This window comes from Pimephales promelas, chromosome 5 (genome assembly GCF_988280905.1).
Source record: "Pimephales promelas chromosome 5, fPimPro1.hap1.1, whole genome shotgun sequence".
NCBI lineage: Eukaryota > Metazoa > Chordata > Actinopteri > Cypriniformes > Leuciscidae > Pimephales > Pimephales promelas.
In genome coordinates this window covers 3,074,043-3,088,290 of record NC_142773.1, presented here as the reverse complement: position 1 = coordinate 3,088,290, position 14,248 = coordinate 3,074,043, and the positions used below count along the sequence as shown (strand labels likewise).

The following is a 14,248-nucleotide window of genomic DNA, read 5'->3' as shown; positions in this document are numbered from 1 at the left end:
CTCAATGACTCATGAAGTCTACTACAAGTTTAATAAACTAGTGTATTCTGAGTCAGTGTTGGTGGCAAAGATGAAAATGACGATGCTGACTCGTCATCTCTGCAGTATAGTAAACGCTCGCACGCCTGTAGAGAGAAATGCATCTTTCATTTGGAGAGTATTTGTTTTCGAATTGGTCAGTTTAAAGTAGACGTTTCAAGCTTTCAGGCCTATTTCTCATGTCTGTGAGTCAAGTATCCTATACGCGGAGTTTCAGTTCATTTGTGACACGCTCCAGTTCTTCTTGCTGTCGAAGATGGAGCAACTTTCTGCTCCTAAGTTTATTCCATCCACTGTCAAACGCTTAATCAGATTTGTAGTTTCCGATCATGTATCGTGCTGTTGGCATCGAGCCTGGTGAAATGTAGCCACACTTTCAATCTTTTCCACTTCTTTTATGGGGGTTGGGACATGTACACACTACAGCATCACGTGTGAGCCACGTCTCTGTGGGCAACCGCATAAACCAGTGTTTTTCCATGATCCCTCGCCACTCATTGGCTCACTAACATTGATGAGATTAAACCCTTAGTCATCAAAATTTGGTACCAAACAACAAGACGTTTTTTGAAACTCTATGGTATTAAGGCAATTGGGTTGGTGTCTAAAAAGTTGTCCTACCCTGCATTTTCTGCTTTGCAGAAATCATAGGGCCCTACATTTTGATTAAAATTCTTTCCCTTAAAGTTGTTAAATTCTCATTGATTATTGGCATCAATGTTAGTGTTTGCAAAATGCCGATCTGTTGCTACGGCAATGACTATGTTAATCATCAGGGGTCCATGAGTGACGGAAATGTGGCTGAACACACAAACCACTGCAGTTTCACTCAGACACTCACCACGGAGGAAGTTCAGAGATGTTGTTGTGACTGACGTCTAGAACCTCCAGTTTCTTGCTGTCACTCAACCAATCGGGCAGAGACGTCATACAGTTCCTGTAAGACAGTGAACACACACAGCTGATGACACATGAAAGGAAACTTCATGTCACTATGTGGGTTTGACCAGATAGTAACAAAGACACAAGGGAGAGAGATCAAACTCACCTGGAGATGTCCACGTACGTGAGGTTAGAGGCCACAGGACTCACGTCTAACTCTTGCAGCTCTGTGGAACAGATGTCGTATGGCATCAAGCGAACGAATGGATGTTGTGTGTTAAAGGGATGGTACACCCAAAAATTTAAATTAGCCCTTGATGTCCTCACCCTCAAGTCATCATTGGTTTATATGACATTCTTCTTTCAGATGAATACAATCGGAGTAATATAAAAAATATAAAAAGTGCATCTATCCACAATAAAAGTGCATCTATCCACAATAAAAGTGCATCTCTCCATGATAAAAGTGCATCTATCCATCATAAAAGTGCATCTATCCATCATAAAAGTGCATCTATCCATGATAAAAGTGCATCTATCCATCATAAAAGTTAATCTACTCATGATAAAAGTGCATCTATCCATCATAAAAGTGCATCTATCCATGATAAAAGTGCATCTATCCATCATAAAAGTGCATCTATCCATGATAAAAGTGCATCTATCCATGATAAAAGTGCATCTATCATCATAAAAGTGCATCTATCCATCATAAAAGTGCATCTATCCATCATAAAAGTGCATCTATCCATGATAAAAGTGCATCTATCCATGATAAAAGTGCATCTATCCATGATAAAAGTGCATCTATCCATGATAAAAGTGCATCTATCCATCATAAAAGTGCATCTATCCATCATAAAAGTGCATCTATCCATCATAAAAGTGCATCTATCCATCATAAAAGTTAATCTACTCATGATAAAAGTGCATCTATCCATCATAAAAGTGCATCTATCAATGATAAAATTTTAAAATGCATCCATCCATCATAAAAGTGCATCAAAAGGCCTTTATTAAGTTCCATATAGAGTTTGTCTATGATGGACGGATGCACTTTTATGGACTTCAAAAACGGAACCAGCAATTCACTGCCATTCTCAAGCTTGGAAGAGCCAGGACATTTATTAATACAACTCTGATTGTATTCATCATAAACACCAGAAGAATGTCATAATCACCTAGGATGACTTGAGGATGAGTAAATCATGGGCTAATTGTCATTTTGGGTGAACTATCCCTTTAATGTGATGTAGAAAGGTGTGTGCGCTACCGTTGTTGGAGGCGTAGACAGCCTTGAGAGCGCAGCCACGCAGACGCAGACGAGCAAGGCGGTTCCTCTGACAGTGCAGGACTTCCAGCCGCGGGAACACGGACACGTCCAGCTCAGACAGACGGTTATCGCGAACATCCAGCTGCGTCACGTGACGCAGAAACTCCGGCTCATCCGGCACGACGCTGGAGATCTGGTTCAGACTGAGGAGACGGAAAAATTCACCAAAGCCATTGTAAATACATTACCGACACTAAAAATGTGCAAAAGTTGGCTGAAATATCTGTAGTACACAATCTACTACATGATTTCTCTCCTCTGATTGATAGTTGCTACTGTTTTAGCAAGTAAAAGGCATTTCAAAATAATTGTAAAATTGTCCACTTTTAGCTTGTGGTTCACGTGTCTTTTTGCTGTAAAACCTTAAGAACTTTTATATTGTTAGTAATATTTTAAGATTATTACTGACTGGACTGAAACAACTTAGCTTTACTTGATTATCTGTACATTATCTTTCAAACAAATCATGTTAAAATGCGAGTTCAAATATGTTCCATCGGCCTTCTGAGAAAGGGTTATTTGTTCATCTCTCATTCATCATTGTATTGCATTATACGTTTTAAAACTACAGAGCTTTGATCATCAAACCAAGCATTAAATATCATCTTATTAGGACATATTATTGACAGATATAGAGTGAAGACTGCTGTCTGATGTGTAGGGTTGGGTATCGAGAATCGAGTATCGATTGGAACCGAGACTAACTTTTCGTTTTTCCCGGATTTGTTCAAAAGTTAAAATTTCGATTCCTAGTTTCGATATTCACAGTCCGCCGAGCGGAAGAAGAAACCGCTGAACAACACCAACGAAGAAGCGTCTACCGGAAGTGTTGGCATAACCACACGAGTCGAACATGAGTACCTTACGTCGGCGATCCAAAGTGTGGCTTCACTTTTCTAAAAATAACGAAATCTCGGCAAAATGCAAAATTTGTGACAGAAGGAGTATTTCCTTCAGAAAGGCCGTTGGTTAACATGGTTAGCTAAACTTTTTTGACCCTGCCTCTTAAAAGAATCGGAATCGAGAATCGTTAGGAACCGGAATCGAAACAAGGAATCGGAATCAGAATCGTTCAAATTTAAACGATACCCAACCCTACTGATGTGTTGATTCACTCGTTCAAATAGCATATTTTTGCTCTAAACATAATTTATTTATGTTTTTTTCTCCTATAATATGAGCTCCATATTCTCACTATATCATACTATTTGAGCCATAAGAGCCTGGCGTAGCAAACATTATCCACAACAAAAGCTCCTATCCAAACCTTTTTGTTTTTATTTTATATTTTTTCTAAAGGTTCATTGAACTGTTACTTTAAAAACTAGATTTTTCTGACTTCATATTTCAGGCTTTACGTGGTTAACATTAGATAATCCATTAGCTAACATGAAGTAAAAATGAGCAATGATTTTCAGCATTTAATGATTTTTGCTAATGCAGGTAAATTTACAAATGGGCATCACACACTGTCAAAACAAGCTCACGCAGAAAAACGGGCCTTGTTGCTAGGAGACCAATGAAAAATGAAAACAACGTGTTCTGAAATGGGCTCAAAATATCAAACATGTTTGATTTCATCCGATTGAATGGAATCTCAGTCTGAACCTAATAATAGAGTCTCTGTGCTCATCACACACTACGGGGTTTTCTGTAAAATCTGTCAACACTGACTGCCAAATATAAGCAGACTGATTCTGACTAGCACTAATTCGTCCAAACTGCATATCAGGGCAACAAATCTGGGTAAAAGTGCTGTAGTGTATTCAAGCTTGTGATTACAATACAGCCCATTGTTTATTTCATGTTAATTCAAAGAGCATTAAAGGGATAGTTCACCCAAAAAAATAAAATGTTCTCTCCTTCAAGTTGTTCCAAACCTGTATGGTGTTTCTCTAGCCTGGGAAAACCCAGACAACTTCCAGCAAATTTAGATTTGCTCTGAAAGTTAGTCTGGCAAAGAGCTCATTCAAGCCCATTTCCAATCCGTGGAAATCGCGGCACCAATCAGCTTTACACGATGACGACAGCGCTGGGATTTTGAAGCAGATTTTGTAGCCTACATTACAAAGATGGACGCCGCCGTCGAACATCACTCGTTCGAATCAGCTATCGCGTCTGTTTTAAGCGATTTGAACGTTTCGAAGCGTCTACCGGAAGTGTTGGCATAACCACGCGAGTCGAACATGAGTAGCTTACGTCGGCAATCCAAAGTGTGGCTTCACTTTTCTAAAAATAACGAAATCTCGGCAAAATGCAAAATTTGTGACAAAAGGAGTATTATTTCAGAAGGAGTATTTCCTTCAGAAAGGCCGTTGGTTAGCAAGGTTAGCTAAACTTTTTTGACCCTGCCTCTTAAAAGAATCGGAATCGAGAATCGTTAGGAACCGGAATCGAAACAAGGAATCGGAATCAGAATCGTTCAAATTCAAACGATACCCAACCCTACTGATGTGTTGATTCACTCGTTCAAATAGCATATTTTTGCTCTAAACATAATTTATTTATGTTTTTTTCTCCTATAATGTGAGCTCCATATTCTCACTATATCATACTATTTGAGCCATAAGAGCCTGGCGTATTTAATGATTTTTGCTAATGCAGGTAAATTTACAAATGGGCATCACACACTGTCAAAACAAGCTCACGCAGAAAAACGGGCCTTGTTGCCAGGAGACCGTTGGCCGCAACGTCCGTTGGTGACGCCCCTCTGGAAATGATTTGTCTATGACGCTTTGCCAGACTAACTCAGTTACAACTGAGAATGGTCTGGTTTTAACCAGGCTAGAGTTTCTCTGTTCTCTTTGACACAAAAGAAGATGTTTGGAAGACAGTTGGCGGCACCCATTAACTTCCATAGTATGGGGGAAAAAAAAATGGCTACCATCAACTGTCATCTTAAAATATCATCTTTTGTGTTCAACAGAACATCATACAGGTTTGGAACAACTTGGGACAACATTTTCATTTCTGAGGTGAACTCTCACTCTAACTAATGTTTTTAGTAGCCTAAACATTGAAATTAACAAAATAATAATATTATTGTTCATTATTAGATAATTTTCACAAATTACAGTTGTGTTATCAATATACTGTATCTCTGATGCATTAAAGTTGGAAAAGTAACAGTGATTTCAATTCACCGTAGATTTCACAGCCAAAAAACGAACTCCAAACCTTGCTGGAACATTTGAATTATTACACATTAAATTCAACTCATACATTTAATAATTGAACACACTTGAGGTGGTGATGTTCCCCTGGTTCAGTGTGAAGTGTAGGCTACTAATGCTCTGCTGTCACAGCTAGTGTGTGTGTGCTCACCGGAGGTCGACGTGTTTGAGCGTCAGCAGACGGAAGGCCTGTAGCGTCAGCACCGGCACTTTATTTCCAGCCATGCAGAGTCTCTCGACGGCGGGCAGCCGCTCCAGCACCGACGGCACCTGTGTGAACTCATTGAAGGACAGGCCCAGGTAGGCCAGCCTCTGCAGAGAGCCCAGCTCCAAGGGGAGAGCACACAGCAGGTTCCCGTCCAGAACAAACGTCTGCAGACTGACACAGACACGGACATGAGCAACGTCCACCACACAGGAATACGTTTTGAAGAACGTTTTGCCAAAAGTGTTTTGTTTTCTTGGTTACATGAATGATAAGGTTTTCATTTTGCATACATTATGAGATTTGAATGTTTTCTGAACCTTCTGAATCAAGTAGTGACATTTGAAAAAAAATGTTAGATGAACATCCAACTAAAGCGCTTCAGGATAAAACGATGCATACGTTTTTAGAGCTCACATTTTGAGAGCATTATTAATAACCAGATAACCTTGAACGGACATTCTATTAATGTTACTGGAAGAGCGAACGTATCCTGTTAGCTGGGTGTTACTGTGCAAAGCAAGGAGGTTAGCACAGTAAAACTCTGGAAACTTGGCACTGGATGAGCACGAGTGTGTCCAGCAGGGGGCAGCAGTGCAACGAGTGTCACATGACGGCCTGACTCCACATATCTACGGTAAGTTTGGCTTCTTTTCGATATACACACACAAACTTTCCCTCGGGGGAATCCGTACTGTTTAACTTTGTGAAGCAGGAGGGAAGCTTATTTGGACAGACCATCGATCCGCCGATTTTGGCCGAGGGAATGAGTCTACTCAACATGTACACTTCAGGCAGATCCATAGACCACAGTGACGTCACAGCATGCCAACTTAATTTAGCCCCACCCTACACAACTTGAGTTATTTTGACATTTAATCACGTTTAATACTTATGAGCTGACTGTATTGTAATATAATTTTAGTTTTTTAATATTTTATATAAATAAATGAATATATTTTTTATAATTAATATTCGTTTATATTTAATATTTTAACACCCCAAGCATACATTCTGGCCTACATAATGGTGCATAAAGCAAATTCATAAGGAAAAAAAAACTATAAATATTAAATCGGCTCCATTGCGGATTCTAAGTGATCAAGTAGTGATCACTCGTGCAAAGTAAGCAATGACGTAAATCCGAGACTTATATTTATAAGTTTGAGTAGTTTGTAAAAACTTTGTAAAACTGACATTAGAATTAATTTAGAAGGAATATCTAAAAGTAGAAACTCGAACGCAATTTGAAGAAAAAACAAACTATTTAAGATGTACAATGTTTTGTGATTTTTTCTTCTTTCTATATACACCTGACATAGTTCGCAATATATACTCTTGTTTGTACAATATGATTTGTTTTCATTAAAAAAATCTCAATAAAATAATAATAAAAAATGAATAAAATAAAAATGATTGTGACATTTTTCCTTGGTAAGCAAAACAGTCCACGTAAAATAACATTGTTCATAACATTGGACATTTTAAAATATGTAACATTTGACATTTTGCTTAGACTAAACTGCACTGATGAAACATCATGTGTTACATGGGGGGGAAATAGGTTACAGAAGTGCAAGCCAAAATTTAGACCGTGAGAGAATAATAGGTCAAGAATATGTCAAAGCGAACAGGGTGTCGCGATGCTACGTACTACGATGGACGCTTCAAAACCATACAGCGTCATCATCCACCCATTCAAATGGGTGAGTTTCTATGATGCTTGCGTTTGCTCTAGACAGAGTGTTAGTCTACTCGATTGCTTACTCGAGACTCACAGCAACACAGCTAAACGTATATGTTGGACCTTTTGGTGAAGGTTGCAAGGTCGTTTGAAAATGTGCTTTATTTTTGTAATTCCTCAGAAACGACACGCACATCTGTGGCGGACACACTCACTTGGTCATTTTGCCCACGTCAGGATGGATGGAGGTCAGGTGGTTGCAGCTGAGGTTGACCTCCGTCAGCGTGCTAATGGAGCAGATGTGCAGCGGGAAGCTTCTCAGCTGGTTATTAGAGAGATTGAGACTCCGCAAACGGGAAAATCTGCAGGAGAAGAGAGGACATTTAGAGATATTAAAGCGATACTCCACCTCTGGAAAGAAGAAAGTGTATTTAAAATGGATCATTTATGTATTTATGTGAGGAAATGTGAAATTATTTTTTGAATTTAAAGCTTTCTAGACTGAGAAAAGCCAGAAAATATATTTTGGGCTTATGTGGATGAAAGACAACAACTCCCAGAATGCACTTGCTTTGCTGCACTAAGAGGCCACGCCTACCGGTGACAGAGCTCAGTAGTTAAACAACAAGTCTAGGCTACAAGTGAGTCTCCATGATGAGTCTGCCTGAATATGTGTTTCGAGATCACCCAAAATGTCCGGGATTCGGCTTTTGCGTTCTACAGTCGTCATTCATTATGTTTACTGTGACGAGCATGACGAGGGAGGGCTGCGGGAGAACGGCGCGAGGCTGTTGGCGTGATTACCGATGAGCGACACGGTAACACTTTATAATAACTGCACGCTATTAATCATTAGTTAAGCATGAGTAAACAGTTAATACATCATTTATAAAACATTAATAGACATTAATATGCAGTTTATAAATATAGCTATACATGCTTTTTTCTTGATTTATAAGCATATCTATAATGCGTTTAATGATTGTATTTTCATACTTTGTTAATGATCAATTAATAATTTCTAAATGAAGTATAACATTATTTGCAAACCAGTGTTTAAGAGTTGTCAGTCATTTATAAGACCACTTGGAAAGTGTAAGTAAATGTAGTAAATACAGGTAGTTATAAAGCATTTATTAGTGGTCAGTTAACTATTTTTGTGAGCTAATCTAAAGTGAGGACTATTCATGCTTTGTAAAGCATTTATAAAGGCGATTTAAAGACTCGTCAATCTTCTAAACAGTAAAATGTAACAAACACAACGCAGTGATACAGAACATAGAAATATTTAACAGCCTTTAAAAATGCTTTACAAGGCATGACTAGTCCTCACTTTAGATTAGCTCACAAAAATAGTCAACTGACCACTACTAAATGCTTTATAACTACCCAAATGAATCCTTAATTAAAGCATTAATACATGTTAATAAAGCATTTATTAACACATTAAGTAACCATCACTATATGTCTGAATAATAAGATGTATGAATGTACATTTAAATAGTTTATTAATCATTTACTTACTCGCTCTAAGTAATCGTATGAACCACGGACAACTCTTAAATAACTGGTTTATAAAAAATGCAATTCTTCATTTAGAAATGATAAATTGATCATTAATAAAGGATGAAAATACAATTATTAAACAAATCATAGATATGCTTTTAAATCAAAAAGAAAGCATTTGTAGCTGTATTTATGAACTGCTTATTAATGTCTATTAATGCTTTATGAATAATGAATTAATGGTTTACTCATACTTAACTAATGATTATTAGCGTGTAGTTATTATAAAGTGTTACCAGCGACACCTGTGAGACGCACCAGTCTCGTATCTCTCAATGAGGAGAGGGAATTTTCTTAGCAATGTTAAAACGCACATCAACCGATCACTTGTTTAGCGTTCATGTAAACATATACAGATTCGGAATGAATTCAGTTAGATTGAAACAAAAGCTGTACATGTAAACAATGAATGACGACTGCAGAAAGCAAAAGCTGAATCCCAGACATCGACGGCCAGACATGTCTGGAAAGAGGATGGTAACCCCTATTACTTAGCTTTCTCAGAACAAGAGCCTGCTAGCTTAGCTTCCAAAAAAGATGTCTGACACTATTGTGTCCATTCTGTGAGCGAGATCCGTCTATGGGCGGGTTGGGAACATGCGGGACAGACCCTACTACTTACTGTAGTCTTTAGCCTCTCGACAAAAAATCCTCTGATGACAAAAAATGCCAATTTTTGGTCGTCATTTTGCATCAATGGTTTAACTTGATTTTAATAATTCCAAAAATTTCCAATCGATTGAATTAACAAAAAAAAATTCCCAATTGATTGAATTTATAAAAATGTAACAATTTATTAAAATTGTAAAAATAATAATGGCCTATGAAATGGTTTTTAGGAATGTTCTATTTTCTGATTTAATACAAATGTATGTATGTATTACCAAAAAAGCTGGAATTCACCAAACTTCAGATGAATTCATCTTTAAAAATGTAATGAAATTAAAATGTGAAGAGTTTGAAGTGGGGGAAAGCTGATGTGTGAAACACACACTGACCTCTGGAGCTGCAGCAGCGTCTGGTCCGCAGGCAGAAAGTTGTGTTTGAGGTTGAGATGCGTCAGGTCTTGACTGTACAGCAGGTTGGGCGGCAGTTTCTCTAGACTACAGCAGGACAGATCCACCGAACTGATCCTCTGAGACACCATCTGACAGACAGACAGGCAGACACACACACACAAGTCATTTATCAAGGTATCATCACAGCAAGATCAACAAGGAATTGTGCATCTATGGGTTTTTTCTTTCCCAGTTGTTTTCTGCAGGGTTATTACAGTTAACCGAAACTAGTCAATACAAACATGTTTTGTTGCTTGAAATAAAATAAAATAGATAATTTCAATCAAATTATTTCTGTTAGTTGCCAATACAGCATTTCCATTTCCATCTGGACCAAATATTGATGCACCTCTTGATGGAAATAACACCAAAACACTTATTTACATCAAGAGGTGCATCAATATTTGGTCACAGAACGAGGAGGGAGCAGCAAGACGATGATGATGTACATGCGACACACCGAAGCAGTTACTTGGTTTATATCCATGGATCCATCTTGGCAGCGGACGCAAAGTTACCTTTTGATACAGCCTTTGTGTATACATAAATATCCTGAATCTTTGACCCATCGTCTTCTTCCTCGTCTAATTTTCTGTCGCTCTACATACGTCATCTGGTATCATTGAACCGATTGGCTGTGGGCTACATAGAGGCGCATTTGACAAACATTTGTAACACCCAATAATATGGCTCTGGGCATTCGTAAACCACGCCTCAAATACGAGAAAATGGGCCACGTCACATTGTTAATGATAATTATGTTGTCGATGCAAGAGTCCAGCACTCTGTAGAGTCTCTCTCCTCCAGCGCGTCCCAAAGACTTTCAGTGAGTTTAAGATCTGGACTTTTCGAGGAGGAGCAGATTCATGTGTGAAAATGATTCTTCATGCTCCTCTCAACCATTCTTTCACATTTTGAGCCTGACGAATCTGGACATAGACATCCTGGAATATGGCCATGATGACGCTACACACTCAGTCAGTTAGGGTTAGAAGAGCTGTTTCCAAACATATAACATGCTAAAAACACAATAATCACTGAAGTAATGATCTAGTCAATCATAGACTCTTAAGCATTTGCATATTTAAATCCCAACAGCGACTTTTTTTAGGCCGGGCAATGTATGACATCTCAATGATACTAAAATAACACTGTCTTCTGGTCCAGCAGGTGAACATGCTCACTTAGCAAAATAGCAGCACACTCTCCTCCACAACAAACTATCATGACTTCATAACCAGTATTCATTAATAACACAGCACACGCCGCTCATAACATGACAGGTTCACATCAACACAGCAGCCTGAAACCTCTTGTGAGGTTTTTCTAATCTGAGGGTCCCGGTGGGCAGGACGGATCTCACGGCACAAGGTTGTCTCTGGGAACGGCACAGTAAAATAGGCTGGCCAGGCTTGCCCTACTTGCGTTTGTTTAGGATGGTTTGTTCATAGTAAAGTATGCTAAAGTAGGACTCCCAACTAGGGCTGTTCACACTCTTTCTGTGATGGAGTGATGAGGTGTCATTTCCAGGGCAAATTTAGCTTAGATCAGAACAATGAGGAGCTCCAGAGTATCTGAACAGCTGTGTGAAGAGGTGAGAAGGTGTGTGTAAACGTGCTACAGAAGCACAGAGGTCTGAAGTCCACGAGCAGAAAACACACGCTGATTTACAGCAGGGGAACGAGTGCACTTCTGCCAGATCCAACCAGTTTATTTCTCATGCTTTACAGTGTGTTCAGGGCTGAAACCAACGCACATCAGTAGATAAATGTTAACGGCAAGACAAAATGAGACTGGGCAAAGCTCACCGTACTGTGAGAACCGGGTCACATGGGTCACAACATAAATGTTTAACAAACATCCCGAGTCCAGGTGTGATTCAGACATACGTCAAGGGATAACGCTTGAAAGCTTAAAAAGAGGGTTGTGTTGCCAAACTTAATGTAATCTATGTGCGTAAATGAGCCCTGATATTTCAATCGTTCAGTCTTCAAGTACACATCATACGATTTTGTGCTTTGCTTCTGTTGTGTTCGGGACTACATTCCCCGTTCACACTGTTAACTGAACGCAGTTAATGCATTATTGCGCAGTCCCTCAGGATTTTTAACAGAAGCACCAAATATAAATCCTCTTATGTACATTATGCATTATAACAAATGCCTGCAGAAGGTGTCAACATTTTAAATCTTTAAAACTTGGCCATTTGTTTACGAAAGAAATGCTACAACCACTGTCATTTCTTGAACAGGAATGTAAAAATCAAAACAAGTGAGTTTAAACTTCTATTTTGAAATGTTTTACGTTACAAATCTGATGAAATGGTGTACATTGCGTTCCCAGATGACCGTTATAAGCAACCCAAACTCACAGCATATGCAGAGATGGAGCCAGAGACACTCCACACATGTAAATAATAAAAAGCTCATGTTCATGTGAAGCAGCATTTACTGTGAACAGAGCCACTCTGAAACACATAACCTATATATATATATATATACACCTACATAACACACATTTATATATATATATACCTACATAAACTATATATATATATATATATATTAGGGCTGGGCAAAAATTAATTGCGATGAATCGCATCCAAAATAAAAGTCTGTGTTTACATAATATATTTGTGTGTGCTGTATATAATTATTTTGTATATATAAATACACACACATGCATGTATATATTTAAGAAAATGTGTTATTCATATATAAAATATTTATATTTATTTAATATAGATGATGTATTTATATATATATATAGAATTTAAGCACAAATAATTCTTAAATATATACATGCATGCATAGGTATTTATATATACAAAATAATTATATAGAGCACACACACAAATATATTATGTAAACACAGACTTTTATTTTGTATGCGATTAATCGCAATTAATTTTTGCACAGCCCTAATATATATATTCAACCCCTATCGCAAATCAGATTTATTGGCGAAATTTTCAGGCTTTCAGCCGTTTGCAATGAACAAATCAAACAAAAGTAAATGAAATAGCTCAACACAACAAATGTTTCAAGTGGTTTCCCCAAATTCAACTGAAAATGCAACTTTTAATGACTTAAAATAATTCAACCCCTTCATGGCAAGCATTTTTAATTCAAAGTAGAACACACTTTTGCTGTTACGACCTTCTGCAAACAAGATGTACAACCAGACACCAGCTTCTAAAGGAATCTGCGTCTGTTCCTCTCGAGCAATGGCCTCCACTTCAGTAATATTCCTGGGATTGCGTGCTGCAACCGCCTTCTTCAAATCCCACCGGAGATTTTCTGTGGGGTTCGAGTCAGGCGACTGACGGCCACTGTAGAATCTTCCAGGACTTCTTCTGCAACTGAGCCTTGGTGCAATTTGAGGTATGCTGGGGATCAATGTCCTAATGGAAGGTTCACTGACGACCAAGCTTCAGCTTCCTCACTGACGGCATGATGTTTTCTCCTAGGCTTTCCTGATACTTTAATGAATCATGCCTTCCACACACTGCAGTTTACCAGTGCCAAAGGGTTTAAAGCAGCCGCAGAGCACCACAGATCCACCACCATGCTTAACTGTAGACAGAGTGCTCATTTCATCGCTCCACAGGACAGAATCCCAAAACTTCTGTGGCTTATTCATATGATTTTGAGCAAATTGGAGCGGACTTTTCTTGTGCTTCTGGGTCAGTCGTGGTGTACGTCTTGGAGTTCTGGCATGGAAACCGCATGCATTTAGTAAGTGCCTTACTGTGCCAGCTGAAACCACAGTGCCTGGTGCCACTAGAGCCCCTTTCACACAGCGTGTTGATCCCGGGAAATTGCCAGAACGCTTTCTGTGTGAACGCAAACACGACCCGGGATTGATCATCGATGCCGGGTTGGGGACCTAGTAACATTGCCAGAATCAGTCTCGGAACGCGCGGTGTGTGAACAAAAGCCAGGACCAATGCCGTAAGGGGTGTGTCATAGTGATGACGCTCGTGTCATCGCGCGACTCTGTTGCTTTTAGAAGAAAGTTTGTGTTCGTCATCAACAAAGAAAGGACCAACAAATGTCTGCAAACTGGAACGAAGCAGAGACCAGGAGCTCCTCACTATCCGCGCTCAAGCTGAGATCGTTCACCAACTTTGTGGAACGTATGCGCGTGTACATGTTTTCGACGTGTCTCATCCTGACGTCATGTGTCTTTACGGGATCTTTACGGGTTGTGTGTGAACACACTCACAGATCCCAGCAAATCACTGGCAGTGTGAATGAACCGAATTCAAACAATCCCGGGACAAATGCCGGGTCACATTATCCGTGT

At 38.9% G+C, this 14,248-nt stretch overlaps 1 protein-coding gene across 1 annotated transcript in view; it reads right to left on the bottom strand.

Annotated features, from left to right (window-relative positions):
- Nucleotides 1-14,248, bottom strand: part of phlpp1 (PH domain and leucine rich repeat protein phosphatase 1) — a 53,485-nt gene that overhangs the window by 14,956 nt on the left and 24,281 nt on the right. The window contains exons 4-9 of the mRNA XM_089130819.1: nt 9,881-10,029; nt 7,532-7,678; nt 5,579-5,806; nt 2,195-2,397; nt 1,088-1,148; nt 881-976 (exon numbers count right to left, since the gene is read on the bottom strand). Coding sequence (XP_088986945.1) covers nt 881-976; nt 1,088-1,148; nt 2,195-2,397; nt 5,579-5,806; nt 7,532-7,678; nt 9,881-10,029 — 884 coding nt within the window. The remainder of the gene's footprint in view (nt 1-880; nt 977-1,087; nt 1,149-2,194; nt 2,398-5,578; nt 5,807-7,531; nt 7,679-9,880; nt 10,030-14,248) is intronic.